Source organism: Perognathus longimembris, chromosome 22 (assembly GCF_023159225.1).
Source record: "Perognathus longimembris pacificus isolate PPM17 chromosome 22, ASM2315922v1, whole genome shotgun sequence".
NCBI classification, from domain to species: domain Eukaryota; kingdom Metazoa; phylum Chordata; class Mammalia; order Rodentia; family Heteromyidae; genus Perognathus; species Perognathus longimembris.
Genome location: NC_063182.1, coordinates 1,633,537 through 1,659,511, shown reverse-complemented (window position 1 = coordinate 1,659,511; position 25,975 = coordinate 1,633,537). Strand labels below are relative to the sequence as shown.

The 25,975-nt window shown below is 66.9% G+C and overlaps 2 protein-coding genes across 2 annotated transcripts; one reads left to right on the top strand and one right to left on the bottom strand.

Annotated features, from left to right (window-relative positions):
• The first annotated feature begins 726 nt into the window (after positions 1 to 726).
• Positions 727 to 8,382, top strand: Pcyox1l (prenylcysteine oxidase 1 like). Its single transcript, XM_048331497.1, has 6 exons — positions 727 to 836; positions 4,454 to 4,660; positions 5,763 to 5,937; positions 6,235 to 6,446; positions 7,320 to 7,460; positions 7,605 to 8,382. Exons 1-6 carry the CDS (start codon positions 737 to 739, stop codon positions 8,264 to 8,266), a joined length of 1,497 nt encoding a protein of 498 aa, XP_048187454.1. The 5' UTR covers positions 727 to 736; the 3' UTR covers positions 8,267 to 8,382.
• Positions 8,383 to 14,425: 6,043 nt separating this feature from the next.
• Positions 14,426 to 18,002, bottom strand: Il17b (interleukin 17B). The gene is made up of 3 exons (XM_048331500.1): positions 17,982 to 18,002; positions 16,038 to 16,327; positions 14,426 to 14,657 (listed from the first exon to the last, which is right to left on the bottom strand). The coding sequence occupies exons 1-3, from the start codon at positions 18,000 to 18,002 to the stop codon at positions 14,426 to 14,428; spliced, it is 543 nt and encodes a 180-aa protein (XP_048187457.1).
• Between the last annotated feature and the right edge of the window lie 7,973 nt (positions 18,003 to 25,975).

Sequence of the window (25,975 nt, the reverse complement as noted above, 5' to 3'; positions counted from 1 at the left end):
GTTATCAAAAAGCCAGAAGCGGAGCTGTGGCTCAAGTGATAAGAGTGCCAGCCTTGAGCAAAGGAGCTCAGAGACAGTGCCCAGGCCCTGAGTTCAAGTTCCAGAACCTACACAACACACACGCTTTCAGTGCTATGAGAATTCTCTTTATCCCCTCTCTGAACTTGTCTGTGGACTTAAGTGAGTTCACACATGGTCATGGACTGATTAAGTACTGTAAAGAGCCCATATGGAAGATGGCTTGCAAAGCTTAGTCAATGCAATCGATTTGACCCATGAGCTCTGGTTTAAAGGAGTGGAAGGGGCTGCGGGAATGGAGGACACACCCGGATGTCAGGGGTCGTGAGCCTGGCCCGGTGGCGGTCAGGATGGACGGCCCAGGCGGCGCGGCACCGGCGCGGTGAGCCCCGGAGGGGAGGGCCGCTCCCCGCCACCCTCCGGTCCTCCTCCCGGCAGGTGCGCGAGAGCGGCCGGGCCCGGGGCGGAGGCCGAGGCCCGGCAGCGCACACCTGCGCGGGGGCGGAGGCGCCGGCCAATGAGGAGCCGGCGTCCGGGAGGCGGGGCCGCGGCGCCGCCGGCGATAGGGCGGCCCCGGAGCGTGACGTAGCTAACCCGGGCTCCGTGCGGCGGACGGACGGCTGCTCGGCCAATGAGAGGCTGGGGTCCGGCCGGCCGGGACGGGGCGGGGCGGGGCGGCGCGCGCGGGGCCCGCGTGCTGCCCCGGCCGCCGCCCGCCATGGCTCGCGCCGCCCGGCTCCTCCTCGCCGCGCTGGCCGCGCTCCTCGCCGCCGCCGCCGCCGCCGCCGAGGGCGGAGACGCCCCGCCCGGCAGAATCGGTGCGGGAAGGAAGGGCGCCGGGGTGGGGGGTGGGCGGGGAGGGTGGGGGGACCGCGGAGGCCGGGCTCCGCCGTCAGGGCCCCCGGGTGGGCTTCCGGGGGTGACGCCCCAGCCGGGCCCCGCCCCCGCCCCCGCCCGCCGGGGCCGCCGCGTGGGGACGGGTGCGCCGGCCGCGCGGGGAGCTCGGTGCCGTCGGCGCCGGGCGCAGGGGCGACGGCCTCACGCGCGGGGCGGTGCGTGCGCTTCCCGCCCAGCTTGCTCCCTCCCCTCACCCCCCCCCACGGCCTTGCGGAGATGCTCGGACGCCCAGCCGAATGCACGGAATCCCACCTCCCACCGCGCGCGTCGGCACGGCGGACACCCAGCCCGCCCGCGGCCTTCCCGCCGCCCCGACACCCGCGCGGCCCTCCGGCACCCCGATGCCCTTCCCAACCCACTGCCCGCGCCTGGACGGCCCGCGGTCCCTGCTCCCCCTGCTCGCCCCCCCCTCCCCCCAGTCATCCTCACTTGGACGGGGAACGCTGGGACCCGGGTGGGCTTGAACTCAGGGCCTGCGCCCTGTGCCTTGGCTTTTTCAGTCGGATGCGGTCGCTGTCCCTTGAGCACACCTCCCCTGGCCGATGTGAGCTGGTCAGTCGCAGGCTTTCTGCCCAGGCTGGCTTGGAGCTGTGGTTCCCCCCGCAGAGCTAGGATTTCAGGCGGGAGCCACCAGCACCCCGCGCTAACGGGATCACGTGAGATTCCCCCAAGCGGGGGTGCTGGGCGCCTGGTGCGCGAGGGCCCAGGCCCAGCCCCGCCGGAACACCTCACCGGACTGTAAGGTTGAAGACAGGTCGGGGTGTGCTTGCTGGAAATCCTCCGAGGGTGACTTGGGCGGCCTGTGACCCGGAGCCCAGAGGAGGCTGTCCTGGGAACGGCCAGACGTTACCCTCAGGTCTTTGGAGAAGGGTCAGGGCCTCCAGCAACAGAACGAGTGGACGGGCAGAGCTCCCCGCCTGCCTTCCTCCCGCCGTCCGCGTCCCCTTTGCTGAAGGTGTCTTGTCTGGACACCTGCAAGGCCAGGTTGCCCTTCAACCTTCCCGATTCTCTTTTCTTAGCTCTCGGTGGTTAAGGAGGAGCTTCCTGGTTAGGCTGGCATAATCCCTGGACCGCTCGAATGCAATCCAAACACCAACACCTCAGAGTGCCCTTCAGAGCACTGTACCCCTGCTGTTCTCTCTGCCGAGTGGCTGGCTCTACCCGTGGCACAGCCGATTGCCGTCTGGGTCCTCATCAAACGTTACTTGCTCTAGGAAGCTGCACACCCTGGCGGAATCTGTTCCTCCTCAGGATTCTGAAACCCTGTTGACCTGGTTTGTCACATTGTTTCAGCGGGTTGTGTGTGAGTCTGATCTGTGTATGGGTCCCCTGGGCTCCTGGGGGTAGAAGCCCCAGTTTGGTGCCTCTTTGAGCCCTGGTACACACCGTTACCCTAAACTGGGATGGGTGTCAGTGTTCAGTGACCGTGACAATGGACCCCTGTGTCCCTGGGGTGATTTCTAGGCCTCCTGGAATGCCAGTTCCTCTGCTCTTCTCTACCACATTCGCAGAGTATCATTTTCTGTAAGTTCCAAGGGAGAAGGGTGGCTATTTTTTTCAACATGCAGTGAATACTGTGGACCCCATTGCCTACCGGCACCCGAGAACATGACCGTGTTTCCTCGCAGTCCTTACCCAGGTCATTTGACCTAACACCGGGTAGCCCAGGCGTGAGCAGAGCGTGCTGCTTGAATGAGTATGCGAGGCACAGCTTGCTGGCCTAGAGGTGACGTGGAGGTCAGAGAGGGTCACAGAGAGCATCCCGCCCAGGCCAGGCTCCGTGAGGAGCAAGAGTTGGGGGCGGGCGGGGGAGTGGAGGCCAGGCAGGAAGAGCCTTCCTTCTCACAAGGTAGTCTGCGCACGAGTGCACGCGCATTGCTCTGGTTCTGGTGCTTGGGCTCTATCCCCGAGTTTGTTCACTCGAGGCTGAAAAGCGGAGCCACAACTCCACCCCTGGCTTTTTGGCGGTTAATTAGAGGGAGAGGGGAGCCTCACAGACTTGTGCCCGGCTTGTAGTCTCAGATCTCAGCCTCCTGAGGGGCCTGGCCAGTGCCCCAGGGTCCAGTGTGGGTCTGGAAAGCTAGACAGTGTGCGGTTTATCTCACTTTGGATGGGCAGGATTATGAGGCTGTCCAGTGACAGCAAGGCAGTGTCCCCTATGTATGACAGACAAAGTCACCAGCATGTGATAGTTCAGCTCCGTGGCTCTTGGCTGTCGCGCTCTTCTCCCAGCGGCATTTTGTGATTAGAATCTGTCTTGTCTAGACAGCGGTTCCGCTGAGCTCCCCAGAGCTCCATCGGCAAGGGTTTGCTCAGTGATTCGGATGAGAATGCTGTCTGCAAATGAGCCAGGTGTGCCGGGAGCAGGAAGGCTGGAGGAGTGGAGCCAAGTAAATAAGACACACACGAGCCCCTCAACAGAAGTAGTCACGGGAGGCCACACGGGAGTCAGGCGCCCTGTAAGGCCACTCGTAGCCCGTCTCAGGGTACAGTCTGGTCTTGGCAATCACATAGACATGACCTAAGTGTCGGGTGCTAGGGTGGACTTAGACTAGTATTAGGCAAACGTTTTCTATAAAAGGTCAAGGAGAGAATAGTTTAGCTTGTTCTCTGTTGCAGTCAACTCTGCCTAACATGAAAGATACTACAGACTACAAGGAAGAAAGCTTGGAGGCTGGGGATGTGGCTCACTGGTAGAGGGCTTGCCTAGCATGCCTGAAGCCCTGTTCAATTCCTCAGCACCACATATACAGAAAAGGCCAGAAGTGGTGCTGTGGTTCAAGGGGTAGAGTGAGCAAAAAGAAGCCAGGGACAGTGCTCAGGCCCTGAGTCCAAGCCCCAGGACTGGCAAAAAAAAAAGAAAAGAGGTCAGTTGTGTTTTAATAAAACTTTGTTGCCACATATAGTTATGGAAGGCTGATGCAGGAGGACCGCTTGAGCTCAGGAGTTCAAAACCAGCCTGGACAAAACTGTAAGGTTGTCTCAATAAAACAGCAAAGAAAAGTGCCTATAAACCTTGAACCTGGGGGCTGGGAAGGGGGCTTAGTGGTAGAGTGCTCGCCTAGCATGCATGAAGCCTTGGGTTTGATTCCCCAGCACCACACATACAGAAAATGGCCAGAAGTAGCGCTGTGGCTCAAGTGGCAGAGTGCTGGCCTTGAGCAAAAGCAGCTCAGGGACAGTGCTCAGACCCTGAGTCCAAGCCCCACAACCTACCAAAAAAAAAAAAATAACGAGGCCAGGGCCTGACTCAGGTGATAGAACACCTGCTTCACAAGCTCGCGGCCCTGAGTTCAGACCCCAGTGCAACAAAAGCAAAAAGAACACGGTGTGCAAAAATAAGCGTCCGAGCGCATTGTCCTCGATGGGTCACCTCGAGTTGTGCGGTCTTTCCCGCGCCTGCTGGCCGCGTGTCCTGCCCTCTCCACACCCGGGTGGGCGCGGGAGGTGGTCTCCAGGTCGGTCTTTGCGCGCGTCCTCAGCCGCCTCTCACTGCTGTGCTGTCCTTCCTCCCCCTCCCCCTCCGGCCTGCTCACAGCCGTGGTGGGGGCCGGCATCGGGGGCTCCGCCGTGGCCCACTTCCTGCAGCAGCACTTCGGACCCCGCGTGCAGATCGACGTGTACGAGAAGGGGGTGGTGGGCGGCCGCCTGGCCACCATCTCCGTCAACAAGCAGCACTACGAGAGCGGCACGGCCTCCTTCCACTCGCTGAGCCTGCACATGCAGGACTTCCTCAAGCTGCTGGGTGAGTGCGTGCGTGCGTGCGTGCGTGCGTGCGTGTGAGCGTGTGTGCGTGCTGCTCCCGGGCCCCGCCCCCAGACCACGCCCACAGGCCACACCCCGTCCCAGGCCACACCCCCACCTTCTGATCACACCCCACCAGACCACACCCCCTTCCCCTGACCACACCCCCACTTTCTGATCACACCCCACTCCCAGACCACACCACAGACCACACCCCACTCCCAGACCACACCACAGACCACACCCCACTCCCAGACCACACCACAGACCACACCCCACTCCCAGACCACACCCCCCTCCCCAGGCCACACCCCCACCTTCTGATCACACCCCACTCCCAAACCACACCCCTCCCCAGGCCACGCCCCCCACCCACAGACCACACCCCCTTCCCCTGACCACACCCCCACTTTCTGATCACACCCCACTCCCAGACCACACCACAGACCACAGACCACACCCCACTCCCAGACCACACCCCCACTTTCTGATCACACCCCACTCCCAGACCACACCACAGGCCACAGACCACACCCCCCCGCCCCAGGCCACACCCCCACCTTCTGATCACACCCCCCACTCCCAGACCACACCCCAGACCACAGACCACACCCCACTCCCAGACCACACCACAGACCACAGACCACACCCCACTCCCAGACCACACCACAGACCACACCCCCACTTTCTGATCACACCCCACTCCCAGACCACACCCCCCGCCCCCTGACCACATACCCCTCCCCCTGACCCCAGACCACACCCCCCTCCCCCTGACCACACCCCCACCTTCTAGTCACACCCCACTCCCAGACCACACCACAGACCACACCCCCACTTTCTGATCACACCCCACTCCCAGACCACACCCCCCGCCCCCTGACCACATACCCCTCCCCCTGACCCCAGACCACACCCCCCTCCCCCTGACCACACCCCCCACCTTCTAGTCACACCCCACTCCCAGACCACACACCCCTCCCCCTGGCCACACCCCCGCTCCCAGGGCACACCTCCCCCCCCCACACACACACACCCCCCGGGAGAAGCCCAAGGGAGGCCCCGGGCGCTGAGGGGCCCGCGGGCGGCGGTGTGTGCGGCAGGGCTGCGGCCGCGCCGGGACGTGGTGGGCCGGAGCGCCATCTTCGGCGGGGAGCACCTGGTGCTGGAGGAGACCGACTGGTACCTGCTGAACCTCTTCCGGCTCTGGTGGCACTACGGCATCAGCTTCCTGCGGCTGCAGATGTGGGTGGAGGAGGTCATGGAGAAGTTCATGAGGTAGGGGGCTGGGGGGGGCGGGCGTCCTCGCCACCCGACCTCGGGGGCGGCCCGCCCTCCGGGCTGCGCGCGGGACTGACACGCGGGGTCGCGGTTCGGAGCCGGCCTGCGCGGGAAGCCGAGGGGCGCTGGGGCTCGAGCCCGGGGACGCCCCCTCGGGCGGCCGGGCCTCGCGGGGCTGCCGGGAGCGGGCGGCGGGGCGGCCGGCGGAGCGAGCGCGCGAGGGCGCGTGGCGGGGCCCCGAGCGGGGGCTCCGGCGCTCCGGCTCAGCGGCCCGCGGCCCCGCGCGGCCCCCAGGATCTACAAGTACCAGGCGCACGGCTTCGCGTTCTCGGGCGTGGAGGAGCTGCTCCAGTCGCTGGGCGAGGCGGCCTTCCTCAACATGACCCAGCGCTCCGTGGCCGAGGCCCTGCTGCAGGTGGGCGTCACGCAGCGCTTCATCGACGACGTCGTCTCCGCCGTCCTGCGGGCCAGCGACGGCCAGTCGGCCGCCATGCCCGCCTTCGCCGGTGAGCGGCCGCCCGTCCTCCCCCTGCCGGCCCCGGTCCTCCTAGCCCGTGCCCGGGGTGGGCGCGCCGGTGTGTGGCCGGCCTTCCCAGGGCCTGGCTCCTACTCCAGTGCTCCGATCCCGCCCCAGAGAGTGGGGGGCTCTCCCCCCCCTCCCCGCGCTCCTGCCAGGCCTGCAGAGCCTGCCCAGCACCCGGGCAAGCACTGGGGGGCTCTCCCCCCCCTCCCCGCGCTCCTGCCAGGCCTGCAGAGCCTGCCCAGCACCCCGGCAAGCACTGGGGGGCTCTCCCCTCCCCCCCCCCCCGCTCCTGCCAGGCCTGCAGAGCCTGCCCAGCACCCGGGCACACTGGGGGCTCTACCCCGCCCCCGTCTCACGCACGTCCTTCACAGCCTGCTTGCGCTGAGGTCGAGTGCTGAGCACCAGCGGCTGGCGCCTCTCAGGAGGCAGAGAGCTGAGGATCACAGATCGAAGCCAGCCCGGGCAAGACAGCCGGCTGAGATGCCTGTCCTTGATTAATGACCAAAAAGATGCAAGTAGAGCCACGGCACCAGCCTTGAGTGAGAAAGCTAAGAGGCAGCGCCCAGGCCCTGAGTTCAAGTCCCAAGACCAACACACACAAAGCCCCAGGTCCCGTGGTTTGTAATACACTCGCGTATGCAGCTAGTGCGTCACTCCTGCGAGAAGCTCCATGTCCTGTAGCCGCCACCTCCCCAGCACCCCCAGCCCCCCGGGGCTCGGGGCAGCCCAGCCCACGTGGCCCTGTGGACTTGCCGTCTGTGTGCCGCTGGGAGGGCAGCCGGGCCCTCCCCTCCCCCCCTCCCCCCCCCCCCCCCCCCCCCCCCCGCTGACCTGGCCGCCTCCTTGGTCTCCGCAGGGGCCATGTCGCTGGCCGGGGCCCAGGGCAGCCTGTGGGCGGTGGAAGGGGGCAACAAGCTGGTGTGCTCCGGCTTGCTCAAGCTCAGCAAGGCCCACGTGATCCACGCCACCGTGACCTCGGTGGCCCTGCACAGCACTGGTGAGAGCACGGAGCCGGGGGCCGGCCGGCCCTCCTCCCCGCCCCCCCCCCATGCTCCAAGCAGCGCCGTGAGGCCCTGTGGACACCAGGGGGCGCTGCTGCCATCCCGACCGGCCCGGTTCTCTGCTCCGTTGTCCTCCGCAGAGGGGAGAGCCCTGTACCAAGTGCGCCACGAGAGCGACGCGGGCCCCGGCTCCGACTTCTACGACATCGTGGTCCTCGCCGCGCCGCTGCCCCCGGACGACAGCAGCGGCCGCTTCGCCTTCGAGGGCTTCGCCCCGCCCGTCGAGGACGTCCGGGGCTCCTTCCAGCCCACCGTGGTCTCCCTGGTCCACGGCTACCTCAACTCCTCCTACTTCGGCTTCCCCGACCCCAAGCTGTTCCCCTTCGCCAGCATCCTCACCACCGACTTCCCCGGCTTCTTCTGCACGCTGGACAACGTCTGTCCCGTCAACGTCTCGGCCAGCTTCCGGCGGAAGCAGCCCCAGGAGGCGGCGGTGTGGAGGGTGCAGTCCCCCGCGCCCCTGCTCCGGGCCCAGCTGAAGACCCTCTTCCGCTCCTACTACTCCGTGCAGACGGCCGAGTGGCAGGCGCACCCCGTCTACGGCTCCCGCCGCGGCTTCCCCCGGTTCGCGCTCCACGACCAGCTCTTCTACCTCAACGCCCTGGAGTGGGCGGCCAGCTCCGCGGAGGTCATGGCCGTCGCCGCCAAGAACGTGGCCCTGCTGGCCTACAACCGCTGGTACCAGGACCTGGACAAGGTCGACCAGAAGGACCTGATGCACAAGGTCAAGACCGAGCTGTGAGCGCGCGGGGCCGCGCCAGCACGGAGCCTCCCCTCGGGCGGCCCGGGGCGCCGGGCCCCACCCCGCCCTCCACGCAGCGCCGCGCGCAGCAGCTCGCCCTCCCGGCTGCCCGGGCCCCGCGCCGGCTGCCCACCCGCCCCTCCCGGCTGCCCACCCGCCCCTCCCGGCTGCCCGGGCCCCGCACCGGCTGCCCGCCCGCCCCTCCCGGCTGCCCACCCGCCCCTCCCGGCTGCCCGGGCCCCACGCCGGCTGCCCGCCCGCCCCTCCCGGCTGTGCAGGCCCCGCACCGGCTGCCCGCCCGCCCCTCCCGGCTGTGCAGGCCCCGCACCGGCTGCCCGCCTGCCCCTCCCGGCTGTGCAGGCCCCGCGCCGGCTGCCCACCTGCCCCTCCCGGCTGCCCATCTGCCCCTCCCGGCTGTGCAAGCCCCGCACCGGCTGCCCACCTGCCCCTCCGGGCTGCCCGGGCCCCGTGCCGGCTGCCCACCTGCCCCTCCGGGCTGTGCAGGCCCCTGCCGGCTGCCCACCTGCCCCTCCGGGCTGCCCACCTGCCCCTCCGGGCTGCCCGCCTGCCCCTCCAGGCTGCCCAGGCCCCGCACCTGCTGTCCACCTGTCTGTCTTAAGGATTCTCATTTGCGTTGCTTTTTACGGGAGAGAGTCAGGAAAGGAACCCATGCCAGTCTATCCACTTTATTTATTACTTTTCTAACAAATAAAAACCCGTCTTCCCGAGCGGCGGCTGCCGTGCTTCCCGCCGGAGCCAGAAGGGCCGTGGGAGGCTCGCGAGGCACACAGCTCTGCTGCGAGTTTCCTTGAAAGTCCACACTGCTTGCTCTCCAGGTGCGCAGTCTGCCCAGGCCGCCGGCCGGCTCCGGGGAAGGAGGGAATCGGGAAGGCTAGGCCTGCGCCCGCCCGTGGCTGTGGCTAGTTCAGGACTTGGGTCACCTTCAGTTGGAGGAGATGGCTGTTGGGACGGGGGGGGGGGGGGTCACTGGACTAGAAAGGAGCCAAATGGAGGAACGGCAGGGATGCACTCCAGATCCGGTGTGCGGGAGGAGGTGCAGGTGCCCAGATCCACCTGGATTTGCTGAGCCGGGTTCAGGGCTGGGAGGGGTGGCGCGTGGCTGGGACGGGGCCAGTTCTGTTGCAGCGTTTGCCAAACACATCCCGGAGGCCATGCCGCTCCCCGCTCCCCGCAGCGGTGGAGGAACGGCCGGTGTGAGGAGCGGAGTGCTGAGTTCAGGCGCAGCTCCCCCCACGCGAGCCGAGGCCGGTGGGGGACGGGGGCCCCCGGCGGGTCCCCAAGCCGCCCGAGAGTCTGTCTTCCCTGTGCCAGGGCATTGGCATTGGCGGTGAGGAGTCTGTGTCTGGTTTGGTGTCCGCGCCCGCTGGGGCTTTTCCAGTCAAGGCCGGTGCTCTCCACTTGAACCACAGTTCCATTTCCAGATTTTTGCTGGTTACTCGGAGACAGTCTCGTGAGCTTTTCTCCCCTGGCTGGCTTAGAACCGTGGTCTTCAGATCTCAGCCCCCTGAGAAGCTAGAGTCGCAGGCAGGCAGGAGCCAGGGCGCCCGGCCCGCATGCGTGGCTCGGGGCTCAAATACCGGACGATCGCTGGCGCCGAGGACGCGCTGGAGCCGATGCGTGAACACACCCCGGTGGTCTCGGAGCAGGAGGTGGAGCGGGGATTGGAGAGCAGCAGAGCGCCAGCCTCCCACAAGGGGGTTACGCCGCCCCCCCAGCCCCCCGAGCCCACTGAAGTCAGCAAGGGGCTTTTTTCTTCTTGTGGCAGTACTGGGGCTTGAACTCAGGACATCATACTCTCACTGGGCTCTTTTGCTCAAAGCTGGCGGCTCCCAGTGAAGCCACACCTTCGCCTCCGGCTTTTTGCTAGTTAGTTGATGATGAGAGTCTCTGGATTTGAACCGCTGTCCTCCGATCTCAACTTCCTGAGTGGTTGGCGTTACAGAGGCGAGACGCTGGCCCCTGGCGGATCCGCATCTGAACTGAGGACGGCACGGCCCGTGGTGGAATCACTGCGGCTTGCGGTGAGTCCCCAGGGAGGGTGTGTCACAGGCCCGGTGGGGACTCTCGGTCCTCGGTTCTGAGCGGGAGCTTTGGCTCCTGGCCTAAGCGTCCTCGGAGCTGACTCAGTCCACGCCTGCGCAGGCCCGGGCAGCTCCGGGTCCCGCTCGGCCCGCGCGCTCACCCGGCCCGCTTCCCCGCCCACGCCTAGATGTGGGTCTCACCTGCTCCCCCCTTGTGGGGCAGGAAGAAGGGGGCCACCCCAGGGAGGAGGAGCAGCCCCCAGGGACCCCCAGATCCATGAGAGGACGGAGCACACTGGCGGTCACATGATCTGCCCAGCACACAGGAAAGGGGTCGGCGCAGTGGGGCTGGGGCAGAGCTGGGACTGGCAGAGGAAGCACCGGCCCCGGCGCCGAGCCCAGCACCCCCGAAATAAGACAAGCTTCCCAGGAATTCTGCCTCTGGGAGCAGGTGCTCTGTCACCCTGTGGAGGGGCACCCCGGGGGGGAGGGGAAGAAGGGATGTGGGCGTCCCACCCCCTCGTGAGGCGAGCCCAGGGGCTGGGGACAAGCCACTGGCTCCTTCGGGGGCCTGCGCCTTCCTTCCCGGGGCCCCGGCCCCTCCCTAGGGGCTGCGGACGCGCTGCTGAGCGAAGCAGGGGAGGCCTCGGTCCCGCGCAGCGGGAGCTTCCCAACAGCAAGGGGAGCGCGGGAGACCACTGTAACTCAGTTGAAGGACGCTCTGCGGGGCTGCGGAGCCCCGCTCTCCACGTCCTGAGCCGCCCGTGGCTGCCCCCAAGCCCCGGGACTGAAAAGGGCCGGTGACCAGCCCAGGCTCACGAGGCCGAGCTGCTGAGTTTCAGAATTCCAAAAGTAGGCTGGGCACTGGCGGCTCACACTTGTAATCCTAGCTGCTCGGGAGGCTGAGGGTCCTGGTTCAAAGCCAGCCACGGCAGGAAGATGTATGAGATTTTTTTTTTTTTTTTGGCCAGTCCTGGGCCTTGGACTCAGGGCCTGAGCACTGTCCCTGGCTTCTTCCCGCTCAAGGCTAGCACTCCGCCACCTGAGCCACAGCGCCGCTTCTGGCCGTTTTCTGTATATGTGGTGCTGGGGAATCGAACCTAGGGCCTCGTGTATCCGAGGCAGGCACTCTTGCCACTAGGCTATATCCCCAGCCCCGATGTATGAGATTTTTACCTCCAACGAGTGGGCAAAAAGCCTGGCGTAGAGCTGCGGCTCACGTGGAACAGGGCTGGCCTTGAGCAAGAAAGCTGAGGCAGCACCCAGGCCCTGAGTCCCAGCACCAGCCCCCAAACTACAAGAACGCCAGCTACAAGGGCAGGAAAAGCAGAAGAAAAATGAACACATAAGTAGCAGAGTCAAAGTCCAGGCCGGGCCCCGACATACACGAGACCCTGACCCCAAAATACCGGAAGCCGACACGGCTGGGGCGTGGCTCGAGCCGAACAGCACCTTCCTGGCCCGCGGGAGGCCGAGCGCAGCTGTCAGTGCCGCAAAGCGGGAGGTGGAGCTGGGCGAGGCCCTGGCCTCCCTGCCGGCCGGAGCAGAAATGGCCCGGAGCAGCCAGGGGAAAATGAGGCATGGCCTGCGGATGCGGCACACACAGGACACGCCCGCCCGGCGCCTGCCCTGGAGATGGAGAGCAAAGCCGTTCGGGCAAACGAGGCCAGTGAAGGCGGCTGGGAAACAGGTGTTCACGACGCCCAGCACCGTCCCTGCCCCTGAGACCACGGGCGCTTTCCTGCATATGGTCTCTCTCACTCGCTCTCTCCCTCCCTCATTTTTTTGGTCAGTCATGGGGCTTGAACTCAGGGCCTGGGCACTTTTCATGAGCCTAAGGCTCTGCCACCTTGAGCTACCCTCCACCTCCGGTTTTCTAGTGGTTAACTGGAGACAGGTGTCCTACGGACTTTCTGCCCAGGCTGGCTTGGAACTGCGATCCTCCTACCTCAGCCTCCTGAGTAGCTGGGATTACAGCGTGAGCCACCAGCACCCGGTTCTAACAGACATTCCTGAAACACCCCTGGGTTGCTGGTGCTCCGGGGGAAGGAAAGAAAGCCCCTTGCATGGTGAAGGGGGGTCCCCTCGTCCACACCCCTCCAGGGCAGTCCTCCTGCAGCTCAGGTCTCCCCTCCCCCCTCCCCCCAAGAAAAGGGAGGCCTTGGACCGTGTGCCTGTCACAGGGGCCTGCGTGGGGCCCGAGAGCGGGGGCGGGGGCTGGGCTGTCGCTCCGCCGCAGGGCACCTGCTGAGGAGTCGCAGCCTCCCAGACCCCTGCGACCCTGGCCACGGGGACCTGCCTGGCTGCCATCGAGTCCATTTTCCATGTGTCTGGAACCAGGCCGAAGCTTCCAGAATAATTTTAACCAGTATCCACTCTAGAACAATACCAAAAAAGGCGAGATACTAACCACCCCAGACAGACACACACCGAAGCACTGGTTTTTTAGGAACTGGACGCTCCAACTACTCAGAGCTGAAGCTGCTGCGTGCTGACTGAAGGCTAAGCCGCCCGCAAGTGCTCCCTCGCCAGGCTGCCGGCCCTGTGGCGGCCAAAGGCTAAACTCAGGACCAGCCCGGCCCCTCAGCTGTGGGGGGGGGGGGGGGAGGGTATTTTTAGACCCTAGGACAGCTGATTGGGAATTGCCTGGAGGCGAGGGCGGGCTCAGGGAGGAACCGGGGAACGTTCGAAGGGCACGAGTCCCGACACAAGCCCGCGGTTCCCACAAGGCGCCGCAGGGCACCCAGAGGCAGCTCCGGAAGAGAGGAACGGAAACCACTCCATAATGGTGGACCCCGGAGTCCTAGCTATTCAGGAGGCTGAGAACGGAGGTTTGAGGCCAGCCCAGACAGAGAAGTTCAAGAGACCCTGTCCAATTAACCAATAAAACGCCAGACGTGGAGGTGTGGCTCAAGCGGTAGAGCACCGGCCTTGACCAGAGAGGCTAAGGAAGAGCTCAAGGCGCTGAGTTCAAGTCCCAGTACTGGGAAAGAGAGAAGAAAGAGAGGAAGAGGAAGGGAGGAAGGATTGATTAGGGAGGGAGGGAGGGAGGGGGAGAGGAAAGGAAAAGGGAAGGAAACTATCCCCTCCCACTTGAGTCTGGACCTCCAGACAGCAGCCCTCGGGGGCAGAGCCCTGGGGAGGTGGCTGGTGCCGGCCGCTGCCCCGCGCGGTTGAGTGCTTGTTCGAAGCCAGGCCTCCCGGGTCCGGGAGAACAACACCATGTTTGTTCACTGAGGTGAAGGGCCAGGGGTCTGGAGGCTCCGCGGGGGGCTCAGCGCAGATGGGCGCGGAGATGGGCGCGCTCCGGGCGGGAGCCCCGAGCCCACCGGGCGCCTTCATCCTCCCGCGTCCACCCCCGGATCGGGCCGGCCCTGCGGCTGCCGTCGAAGGAAGAAGGCCACGGCCACATGGCGAGCGGAAAGCAGGGTTTTATCGGCGCCAGCTCGGCGGGCGCCACCAGGGGGATCCGCGCACCGACCTGGACGCGGCCTCCCCCGCGGGGCGCGGGGCACGGGGCGGGGGCGCGGGGCACGGGGCGGGGGCGCGGGGCGCGGGGCGGGCTCCCCAGGATGCGGGCCGGGGGCGTGGGGCGGAGCTCAGGGCGCGGGGCGGGGCTCAGGGCGCGGGGCGGGCTCCCCAGGGCGCGGGGCGGGGCTCAGGGCGCGGGGCGCGGGGCGGGGCTCGGGGCGCGGGGCGCGGGGCGGGCTCCCCAGGGCGCGGGGCGGGGCGCGGGGCGGGGCTCAGGGCGCAGGTCAGGGGCGCGGGGCGCGGGGCGGGCTCCCCAGGGCGCGGGGCGGGGCGCGGGGCGGGGCTCAGGGCGCAGGTCAGGGGCGCGGGGCGGGGCTCAGGGCGCAGGTCAGGGGCGCGGGGCGGGGCTCAGGGCGCAGGTCAGGGGCTCGGGGCGCGGGGCGGGCTCCCCAGGGCGCGGGGCGGGGCGCGGGGCGGGGCTCAGGGCGCAGGTCAGGGGCGCGGGGCGGGGCTCAGGGCGCAGGTCAGGGGCGCGGGGCGGGGCTCAGGGCGCAGGTCAGGGGCGCGGGGCGGGGCTCAGGGCGCAGGTCAGGGGCGCGGGGCGGGGCTCAGGGCGGGGCGCGGGGCGGGCTCCCCGGGCCGCGGGTCAGAAGATGCAGGTGCAGCCCACGGCGATGGTCTCCATGCCGGCGCGCAGGCGGCAGGGCCCGGGGCGCGGGGCGGGCGGGCAGAGGCGGCGGCGCACGGGCACCTGGCTGAACACGGGCACGCTCACCATGCTGCGGTCCTCCTGCATGGTGAAGGGGTTCACGCAGCCCAGGCACAGGCAGCGCGCCTCGGGCAGGTCCGCGGGGATGCGCCCGGGGTCGTGGTTGATGCTGCAGGGGCGCGGAGGGGCGGGGAGAGCCGGGGTGAGGACGCCCCCCCCCCCCCGCCACCCGCCCCACGCGGACCGCGGAGGTTTCTCCGCGCCTCCCCGCTCCAGTGGGGACCCCAGTTCCAAGCAAACGCCCCAGGGCCAGCACGGAGGGGCGGCTCAAGCGGTGCAGCGCCAGCCTGGAGCGGAAAAGCTAAGCAAGAGCAATGAGGCCCCCAGGCCACGCCCAGTCCTGGTGACCGGCCGAGCGCGCGTGCACACGCACACACGCACGTGCACACTCGCACGCACACACGCACGCAAGCACTGGATTAAGATCTACTGCAAGACCCTCAAGTCCTTGTTAACCGGGGCCTTCAGAATCTGGAGGGTCCGCGCCGACTTGGCCTCCGCCACGGGCCACCGGGGGGCTGAACCTGAACTCCCAGCTCAGGTCTCGGTCCCCTCGGTGCCTTTCACCGCGGTCAGCGGCTACTGTGTCAGCACCGCTGTTGTGGGGTCCGGATGGAAGCTAGGAGGCTGCACTAAGTGGCCTGGGTGGCGCCCGGCACCCTCGGGCCGCCTTTCCTCCTCAGTCCACACCACAGGCGCTGCCCCTCCGCGCCCGGCCGCTGGACTAGGAGCTAGAATGGAGGTCAGCGTCTCGGTCACCCAGGTCACATCGTGAAGGTGAGCCTGGTGCCTGAGGCTCACACCACACATCCTGGCCACTCGGGAGGCCGAGACCCAGAGGGTCGCAATGGGGAGCTCGCCGGGAGGCCGAGACCCAGAGGGTCGCAATGGGGAGCTAGCCGGGAGGCCGAGACCCAGAGGGTCGCAATGGGGAGCTAGCCGGGAGGCCGAGACCCAGAGGGTCGCAATGGGGAGCTAGCCGGGAGGCCGAGACCCAGAGGGTCGCAATGGGGAGCTAGCCGGGAGGCCGAGACCCAGAGGGTCGCAATGGGGAGCTAGCCGGGGCAGCAAGTCCCAAGAGACTCCATCACCACAATAACCAGAAAAGGGCTGGGCTAGTGGTGCGACCCGAGCGGTGGAGCAGCAGCCGTGAGCGAGCAGGCTGGGCGAGCGGCCCGGAGGCCTCAACCAGATGGGACCTGGAACCCGCCGGTGGATCCCATGCAGGGAACAGCTGCGGGAACGCAGCCGGCGGCCCGCCCAGCAAGGAGGGGCTGAGGCTGGGACCGGCCCAGTGCCTGGCGGGAAGGCCCTGCGGACTCGGCGTCGATGGCTTTAGATAGCGGGACTCCCCAGTGGGTGCCGCCACCCGTGCAGGTTACAGGTGGCAAAACAGGCTGGGCAAGGCTACCCCCCCCCCCCGGCCCAGAGCCTCCTAGCCCAGGCTAGACCCGGTGGGAGGGCGGCCCCGACCTCCCAGCCCGCCTACCTGTAGCCCCAGGGGGACAGGCTCCTCTTGTTGGACAGCCACAGCTGCAGGTTGACCTCGCACTTCCTCCTGGCCGGCTCGGAGCTGTTCCTCAGCTGGGCCACCATCTCGCCCAGGTTCCTCTCGTACTCCTCCATGCGGGCGAAGGGCTTCACCCGCGACACCAGGTCCAGCGGCACCTGCTGGGGCCCAGGGTCCTGGGCGCCGGGGCGGCCTTGCCCCTTCCTCTTGCCTTTGGGGCTCCTGGGCTGGCCCAGCCCCAGGAGGACGGAGGTGGCACACAGGAGCACCTGGAGACAAGAGGGAGCCGAGTCTCCCGGAGCCCGCGGCCGAGCTGGGGGGAGGGGGTGAGCGGCAGGGCCTGCGGCGGGCTGCCTCACCGCGCTCCCTGCTGGGGAGACGTTGGGGTGCACCAGGCCCCCTGGCGGGCACAGTGACACCTTGGCCCAGCTGGAACACCTTCCCACCCGCTCTCCCGTCCCCTGCGCACAGCCTCGCTTTCCCCGGCTCCACGCCTCAGCCGGCCTTGCACACCACGCTAGCTCTTCCCGTTACACAAGGCCCAGGACGGCTTGGGAATGCACCCCCGGCGCTATCCCCTTCCGGCCTCCCACCTTTCCCAGCCCCCCACCTCCGGAAAGCTTCCCGCCCCCAGGAGCCTCTGGTGCTCTTTCCATAGGGCACCTGCCTAACTGCAATCTTTGCCATTCCTTTTTGTTGGTGGGGGTTGGGGTCGGGGGGAGAGGCTTGAATTCGGGGCCCAGGTGCGCCCCTGAGCGTTTCTTCTCAAGGCTAGGGGGGTGCTCTTCCACTTGGAGCCACAGCTCCACTTCTGGTTTTCTGGTGGTTCATTGGAGATGAGTCTCATGGGCTTTCCTGCCTGGGCTGGCTTCGAACTGTGATCCTCAGATCTCCGTCTCCTGAGTAGCCAGGGTTACAGGTGGGGCACCAGCACCCAGCTGTGAGTCTTTCGTACGCCTGCCCCCCACTGGGAGCTCTGGGTCTCCGGACCGGGGTCCCATCCCCCGGGCTTGCCTCTGCCCAGGCCAGGCACATGCACAAGAAGGACTGTGGGTTGAGGCCCTGAACCCTTGCAGTCCCAGAGGAAAACCGTGCTAGCCGCCAGTACTGGGGGGGCTTGCACCCCCCACCCCCCCACCGGGGGGCGCCATCGGCCCCGGCCCGCCTTCGGAACAAGCAGAAGAGGGGAAGGGACGGGCCCAGGGCGGGGCCCAGCTGACAAGCAGCGTCTCCAGGGTGACTTTAGCCCCTGCTGAACCTCCCCGGCTCCCCGCCTTCCTGTAGCCCTCACCCCGCAGCTTAGAGCGGGACAGGGGGGTCTCCAGTACCCGGATGACCCCGCAAGCCGTGACCCCGGCAGGCAAGTCCTGGCACAGCCTCTCGCCACAGAGCCATTGGCTGGCACAGACCCCACCACAGACATTCAAGTTGCTAAATTCTTCCTTTTTGGTCTCAGGTTCAGGTGCCAAAAACCCATCTGACAATAGGCTCTCTCATCCAAGCTGCCCACACGGCATTCCTGAGCTCAGAGGCCCCTTCCCTTCCTTTCCAAATGGGAAACTGAGTCACAAGGACTGGCCCAAGGCCGGTCATTCAGCCTCCTGGATCCAAAGAGCCAGGACTGGAAAAGAAAAACCCTGCTCCTCCGTCGTCCGTCACCCCCCCACGCCTGGGCCATCTGCCGTCACCCCCCCCCCCCCACGCCTGGGCCTAAAAGAGCTGCGCGTGGCTGGGCTGAGCCTAGATCGGGCCAGGCCTGAGCTCCCAGCCCCGGCTGACGCTCCGAGGCCAAGGCTCCGCGAAGGGGAGGATGGAGGAGAGCTGGCCCCCGCCGGTCCCGAGGCAAACAGGGATGGCCATTAATCAGGAGGAGGGAGAGCCGGCGGGGGGGGGGGGGGGGCGGGGGGCGGGGACGCCACGTACCAGGCTGTGCGGCCAGTCCATCCCTCCGCGGTGAGCGGGCGGCCGGGCCGCAGCTGCTGCCGGGGAGAATGGCAGGGACAGGACGGGGCTTGGCAATTATAGCTCGACGGGGGGCTGCGGGGGGGCGCGGGGGGGGGGCTCGGCCTCGGGCCCCCAGCTGGCCGGGCCTAGCACCGCGGCAGGCGCGGAGGGCCAGCCGGGAGCCGGGCCGAGGTGCCCAGGGGCTGTTGACCCAGGGACAATGGCCGGTGTGTGTGGCGGGGCCCTGGCCGGTGGCCCCTCGCCTGTGGCCAGCCGCTGGCCGCCCAGCCGGCACCCACAGGCGCAGCCGGGACAGTCGGCTCCGTGGGGAGGACGGAGGGGGTGGGCGGCCGGCTGGCAGGGAGGGGGAATGGGCTCCGCGCGTGTCGGCCAAGAGCGGAACACAGCCCCTGGGTGCCCGGGGCGCCCCTCCAGCTCGCCCGCGGGGAAACTGAGGCCTGAGTGGGGGGAGGGGCGTGCATCGGGAATTGGGGGCAACGGGGCTGGGGCGGGGCCTGGATCCATCCAGAACCCTCCGCCTGCCGCACGCGGTGTGGCTTGGGATGGTTTCTGCCCGGGCCCGGTGGCGGGCAGCGCGTGGCCCCGGGGCGGCGGGCGAGGGCTTCCTCCACGTCCCGCGTGGCCCTGCCCTTCCCGCCGCGTCAGCGTCCATGCTGTGACCGTTCCCACCCGAGGCGTTTCAGGGCCCCGGGCCGGGCCGCGCTGCTCCGGGGCGCACGCGCCAGTGACAGAGAAGGGAGGGGACCCACAGGCCGCCCCGCGGGGACAGGGCCCGGTTGGGGGGCTTCCCTGCAGGGGGACCGTGCTGCGGGAAGGGCAGGGGCTAAAGTCACCCCGAGACGCTGCTTGTCAGCTGGGCCCCGCCCTGGGCCCGTCCCTTCCCCTCTGCTGCTTGTTCCGAAGGCGGGCCGGGGCCGATGGCGCCCCCCCCCCGGTGGGAGTGTGGGGGGCGCCCGCGAAGCGCGCACCCCACGCGGGGAGCCGCTCCTAAAGCTTGTGCTCAAACACCCGGAGCTCGGCAGTCCACGCCGGCCGTCCTCGCTGCTCCTGACGCGGATCTGAAGAGCGAGGCTGAAGCCCGCGAGACTCTGACCTCCAAATGACCAGCAAAAAGCCGGACGGGGGGTGTGGCCCACGCAGCGGAAAAAGCTGAGGGAGGGCGCCTTGCCCCTGGGTTCGAGTCTCCGCACCGGCACGTGCACACACGCTTCTGAAACAACTTGACCCCGCGTGTGGTGGGCACCGCCGTGCCCGTTCGCCTTGCAGCTCTCGGGGTCCCCCCCCCTCTGTGCGCGCCTCCGGCTCGCCGAGGCCCCGGCCGCCCCGATGGGAGCCGGGACACGGGGATCCCCCAGGCCTGCGCCCCCACCCAGGCAACCAGGGCCTGGGGCCGAGGGCCTCCCCCCCCCCCCGCACCGTGCCCCCGCGGAAGGGCAGCAAGGCAGGAGGGGCCCCGGGGGGAGGAGGCTGCCCTGCCCTGCCTTGCTGAGGGCCGGGCCCCGGGGGGGCGGGAGGTGCTCCTGGGCGGCAGAACCGGGGCGCCTCGCGCTCCCAGAGATACCACCATATTTGGTCAAATGCAACCCAGGGCTGCGTCCCGTCCTTGCAAACTCCGGAGGGAGGGAGACGCTGGAAATACCTCCTTGGCACCAAGCCCCCCTCCGGCCCCCCCGTCCCAGCTGCTCCAGCGCTGTACCCCCAAGCCGCCAAAGGGGGTGCGGGGGTCACCTGCACTGGGTGCCGGCTCTCGGCTGCCCCGTGTCGCGGCTGGGGGCTGGGGGGGGCTCCCCTCTCCACAGAAAGGTGGATAGCAGGGCATGGAGGCTCTCCTTGCTTTTCGGGACCCCTCTGCCCCCCAAAAACAAAAGAAACCCCAGTGTCCTTCCCTGCGGACAGGCCTGGGTCTCCAGCGGCAGGGGGTGTCAGTTCACACACTGGGGGGCGAGGCCGACAGCCCCGGAAACTCCCATAGGGGAGACCTGGAAAGTGGATTTGAACCCCAAGCGGGTCTCCACTGCTCCCGCTCACACAGCCACACGAGGGGAGGGCAGAACCCCCGCGTCCAGCCCCGGCCCCTCCAAACCCACGCCAACTCGCCGTGGGGAAAAAGAACTCTGCACCCCGCAGGGGGGAGGGGGGGAGGGGAGAGAGCAGGGAAGGGGGGACCACATCCGAAGAGAAATGTGCTCTCGCCTGACTTACGGAACTGTCTCCCCTCTGTACATCACCTCTACAATCGCACACACACGCACGCACACGCACGCACACGCACGCACACGCACGCCCCAGCTCGGGCCAGGCTGAGCCTCCTCACTGGTCTGGAGAGGGGGCAAGGAACAAGGCTAGTCATTCTGGGGGCTGCAGGCCCCCTCAAATGGGGGTTCCCAGGCAGGTGCACCGAGACTGTGGTTGGATTTCCCGGCCCCCGTGGCCAGGGCTGAGAGGGAGACTTAACAACGAGCACTCCCGGGGTGCCTGCCCACCAGTGAAGCTGGGGCCTCGAGTCTTTGTACAGGACAGGCAGTGGGTAGAGGAGGAGGGCAGAGAGGGGGGACGGTCCGCCCGCCCGGCTGGGCTCAGTCCTCGGCCCCGCCGGGAGCATCCACCACCAGGGGGCGCTGGCCGAAAGCCAGACGGCCACCGATAGGACGCAGCTGTTAGGAAAACCACGGGACTCCTCCCAACCTTCCTTCCCCTCCAAGATGGAGGTCGGAGCCACTCAGGTCTTTGTGGGTTGTTACGAGGACCAAATGAGCAAATGCATGCGAAGACTGGGTGTGGAAGGCTCACGCCGCTCAGGAGACCGAGACCTGCGGATCACGGCTCAGAGAGAGACTCTCATCTCCCGTTCACCAGCAAAAGGCCAGGAGTAAATCTGTGGCTCAAGGGGTAAAGCACAAGCCTTGAGCAGAAATGGCTAAGCAAGAGTGTAGGGCCCTGAGTTCAAGCCCCAGTACTGGCATACACACGGAAACAAGCGAGAGAGAGAGGAGGGAGGGAGGGAGGGAGGGAGGGAGGGAGGGAAGGAAGGAAGGAAGGAAGGAGAAAATGTATGTCCAAGTGCTTTAACACAGTGCCTGACACAAGTTAGTGTCCAACTAATGGCAGCTGCCCCTGTTAAAACAGGGGAGTTGGATCTTTGGGGCTCCTGTTAGTGCTCCTATCAGGTAGAAGGGGCATTGTGAGGTGGAGAAGAGCCTTGAACCGGCACAGGAATGCAGACCCCTCCTCGGGGGCCACTCTGGAACCTCAGCGACTCAGCTAGGCCCGGAGGACCGGAGGGATTTGCTCACAACGCTGCCCGAATGGACCGCGTCAGGCCGAGGAGGCCCGGAGGGTGCGCCCCTGGGAGGCCCTGGCTCCCCCGCCACGGGCCCAGCCCACCGCCCTCCTCCCCTCCCGCCCCCCCCGCCCCCCCGTCGGGAGTCCTTCTCCCAGGCCCATATTTGCACAAATGCCGGCCTCACTACTCAGGGCAGAGCCGAGCCAAGAGGGGCTATTTTAAGCTCCCTGGACGGGAACGTCGTTGGTGGGAACAACCCCAGACAGCAAGCTCCTGGTTCTCAAAAAAGGGAGACATCTTGGTGAATGGGGGGCCCTTGAGACGCACAGGGGGGCTGTCAGAACAGTGCCCCCCCCGGCCAGGCCTGGACCCCACCGAGGCCTGTCGGGGACTGAGGCGCCCTTGTGCCAGGGGCAGAGTGCTGCTGGCGTGCAGGCCGGTTCTCTGCTGAGCCAGCGTCTGCTTAGCCCTCGCCACCCACGGGCCGCCGGAGACGTGGGGCTGGGCAGCCCCCCCCCCCCCCCCCGCGTGGCACCCCCAGGCCGGCCGGGGCCCCGCTCCTGCCCGCGGGGAGCAGACCTCTCCGGAACGGTGCTTCGCGCTGTGGTTTGCTGTGCACCGAGGTGCAGTGGGGGGGGGGGGGGGGGGGTCCCCGCCATGAATGCGCCGGGTTTGGGTTTGTCTTCATTTTGATTTTTATGTGTTAAAACTCGGACTTAGAATCGGGCGCCCGTAGCTACTCAGGAGGCAGAGATAAACCCAAGGATCACAGTTCAAAGCCAGCCCAGGCAGCAAAGCCCATGAGGCTCTCATCGCCAATTAACCAGCAAAATAAAAATAAAAGCTCAGCGGAGCTGTGGCTCGAGTGACAGCGTGCCAGCCTTCCGTGAACAGTCTAAGGGAGCGTGCCCAGTCCCAAGTTCAAGCCCAGTCCCAGCACAGAGACACACACACACCAAGCGCAGACGCGGAGCTCAGCCTGGACACCGTGGGGAGGTCGTCCGGGGTCTGCGTCTCCAGGGCGGGGGTTGCCGAAGGCAGCGCTCTCGAGAGTTCCTTAGACCCGTTGTTCTTATCACTGCCCAATCAGCGATCACAGGTCATTTTAGTCCAGATAGTTCTAGAACATTCCGGAGTCCAGGAATAGAACAGACAGCCCTCGGGAGGCACAGGCTGCCGCTGGCCCTCAGAGGCTCCCGGAGGCCGGGGGGCCGGCCCGCGGTGGTCGTGCGGAGGGGCTCGCGAGATGAAAGGCCCCGACCGTTTCCTCGGGGCCTTCTGGGGGGCTGCCCCCCCCCAGAGCTGGAGCAGAGGGGAGCCCAGGCGAGCCGGCCGTGCAATAAACAGCCTGTGCCCCGGTGGTGGAGGCTCGGTCCTGGGGGGGGGGGGTGCTTATCATCTGCATTTGCAAGGTGTGGACCGGGATGCGCCCTGCCAAGCCGTCGGGCCTTCCTCGTGCTGTGTGTGTGCACGCGCGCGTGTGTGCACGCGTGTGTGTTTGGAGCAGGTGGCCGCCAGCCCGGCAGAAGGAGACCGAGGACAGGCGGCCTCAGGAATGGTCTCTTCAGATCCCCAGCCCCGGGGGAGACGCGGCCAGGCCGCGGGAATGCGGGGCGCGAGTCCCCCAGGCCCGATCCCTGCACTGGCGCCGGGGTGGGGGGGCCCCCGTCTGCCACGCCCGTCGGTGGCGGTCAAGGGACCCAGGCGGGGCGCCGGCACCGCCGACAGCCCCTCTGCCGGCCACTGAGCCTCTGGGGGGCGGGGATGGGGCATGCCCCACGGCCCTGGAGCGAGGAGGCCCTTCCTGACCTGCGGACCCCGGGCCCCCGCCCACCCGTTCCCCCCGAAGGCCCCGTGAGCCCCAGCCCGGCGCCCTGCAGGACTGTCGCTGAGATCGCCGTCCCCGGGGGCACGGGGACATCTCGCCGCGAGCGTCAGGGCCTCGCCCTCTCACCACGGGGACCCTGTGTCAAGCACTGCTGGCTCTCACCTACCATCCCAGCCGCTGGGAGCTCAGACCCGAGGATCCGAGTTTGAATCCAACCAGGGCAGAAAAGCTGACGATCCTCTACTCTCCAACCCGCCCAAAGCCCAAAGTGGAGCTGTGGCTCAAGTGGTAGAGCGCGGGCCTCGAGTGGCAAACAGAAGGACAGCACCCAGACCCTGAGTTCAAGTCCTAGGACACACACACACACACACACACACACACACACACACACACACCCCACTACCACCACCCAACTCCAACAAGCCAACAGTCATCAACTCCAACAAACAAAAGCTAACCGGGGCCTGTGCGAGGTCCTGACAGGCCGCCCCCGCTGCACACCGGACTTGCGGGGCGCCGGGATGGAGCAGGGCTGGGCGGCGGAGCGAGGGACAGCGGGCCGGACAAGGCGGGAGGGAGGCAGGGGGCGGCTCTCAGCCCGCGGGGCCGCACCTCCCGCCTCCTCCGTGGGAACCGCGGGTGCTCTGGGAAGCCCGTGACCTCCGGCGAGGGCTGCGGAGGACGGTAGCCGGGCGGGCCACGTTGCCCCGGAAGGCGGTTCTCACAGACGGGGGCCAGGGAGGAGCGGCCGCGTGGACGCGGCCCTCTCCAGAGTCACGTTCCCAGGAAAGACGCTCCCATCGCAGCGCCCATGTCCGGGGGAGTCCCGGGGTTCCTGGGGTTCCTGGCTCTGGGAGACAGGTGGGCCCCCCCACCCCCCACCCCCCGCTCCGGCCGTTCTGCTCAAGCCTGTGCGGTGCTCTGCAGTTTGAAAAGCGCGTTCACACTGTATTTCCTTCCTCCACCCGCACGGGACGTAAGGACTGATGTTGGTTTATTTACTTATTTATGCATTCATTCATTCATTCATTCATCCATCCATCCTAGGCTTGAATTCTGGGCCTGGGCGCTGTCCCTGAGCCCATTTGCTCAAGGCTAGCGCTCCACCACTTGAACCACAGCGCCCCTCCCAGCCTTTTGCTGATTAATTGGAGGTCAGCGTCTCACGGACCGGTCCTGCCCCGGCTGGCCTGAACCGCGATCCTCCGGTCACAGCCTCCTGAGTGGCTGGGATGACCGCCCGCAGCGCCCGGGCCTGGAGTGCTGAGATCTTAGGGAGAGGACGCGACGCGGGGCCAGGACGCGTGGGCAGCCGCAGGGTTCAAAGGGCCCGGCGGAGCCGCGCGCTCCCAGCTCGGAGGGCGGGCGGGGGCCGGCTGACCCCGGCTCCGCCCCAGGCCGGGCTCGCGCTCGGGCACGGCCGGGACTGCGTAGCCGGGACGCCGACCGCCACACCCCGATGCGCCGCGAGCTGTCCGCCCTCCACGGTGGCACGTCCCTCGTGACTGATGTCACCGTGGCGACCTCTGGGTGAGCGCCGACCTTTCCCATCGTCATCTGCAAGTCTTCCCGCTTGTGGGCCACTTCCTGGACCCCCAGATTCCACAGGAGCAAGTGTGTGTGTGTGTGTGTGTGTGTGTGTGTGTGTGTGTGTGCACGTATGTATCGCCCTGAGACTTGAACTCAGGGCCGAGGTGCTGTCCGCGAGCTGCTTTTGCTCAAGGCCAGCACTCTGCCACTTGCGCCACAGCGCCACGTCCAGCTTTTTGGGTAGTTTCTTGGTAAGAGCTTCGAGGACTCTCCTGCCCCGGCTGGCTCCAAACTACGATCCTCAGATCTCAGCCTCCTGAGCAGCTAGGACCGCGGGCGTGAGCCGCCAGCTCCTGGCCCTCAGGGGCATCTCTGTGGCCTTTTGAGGATACGCACCTGTTCTTTCGTCTTTTGCTGGCCGCCTTCAACTCCCTGCTCCTCCATTCTGTGGACTGCACGTTGACTGTCTACAAATACTCTGTCACAAGCAGCCTCAGTCAGGACAGGCTAAGCTCTGCCACAGGAACAAGCAGCCCCTGAATCCAGAGGCGTAGCTCAGGGAAGGAGTTCCCGTCCCCTCGGCCACAGGGCGTGGGCAGAGCCCGGCTCCTCACGAGGGTTTACGAGCAGAGATGGAGGCTTCCTCCCGACACTCCCAACCACAAGCGCCGCCGCAGGGGTGTGTAGATCACACCCGGAGGCTCTGGGACGTCTGTGCCAGCCCCGTGCTTCCTTTGCACGAATTCCTTGCTGGCTCTCTCTCTCTCCTGCATCACTGGGGATCCGACCCAGGGTCTCACGTGCGTCCTGCACAAACTCTGCCTGCGAGCGACACGGAGACCCTTTTCCAGGCCACCTGTGGAGCAAGGGCCGCGAGAAGCTGGCAGGTCAGCCGGGACGCTCGGCCCTCTTGGCTCGCAGGTCAGCGGGGAGTCTCGTTCGTGAACAGACTCCCCTGGCGGTGCTAATGTCAGCACGAGGGGGGCGTGGCTTCGTCTCACTACCTTCGCCCCACAGAGCAACTCTGGCTTTCGTCTCTGATGATTTCACGTTTTATGTCCCAGGGACTTGTGGACGCTCCACTTTTTCCCCCTCATTCGTCTTTGGGGTTCCCCCCTCCCGTGGTTTGTTTCTGCCTTGTGGCAGTACTGAGATTTGAACTCAGGGCCTGGAGCGCCAAGTCAGCTTTCTTTGCTCCTGGCTGAGGTTCTACCACTGGGACTCCCTTCTCTAATCGGATCATTTGTGGCTGTTTTTCATGGTGGAGATGAGGCCCTCAGGACTTCTCTGTTTAGCCAGGCTTCAAACCGC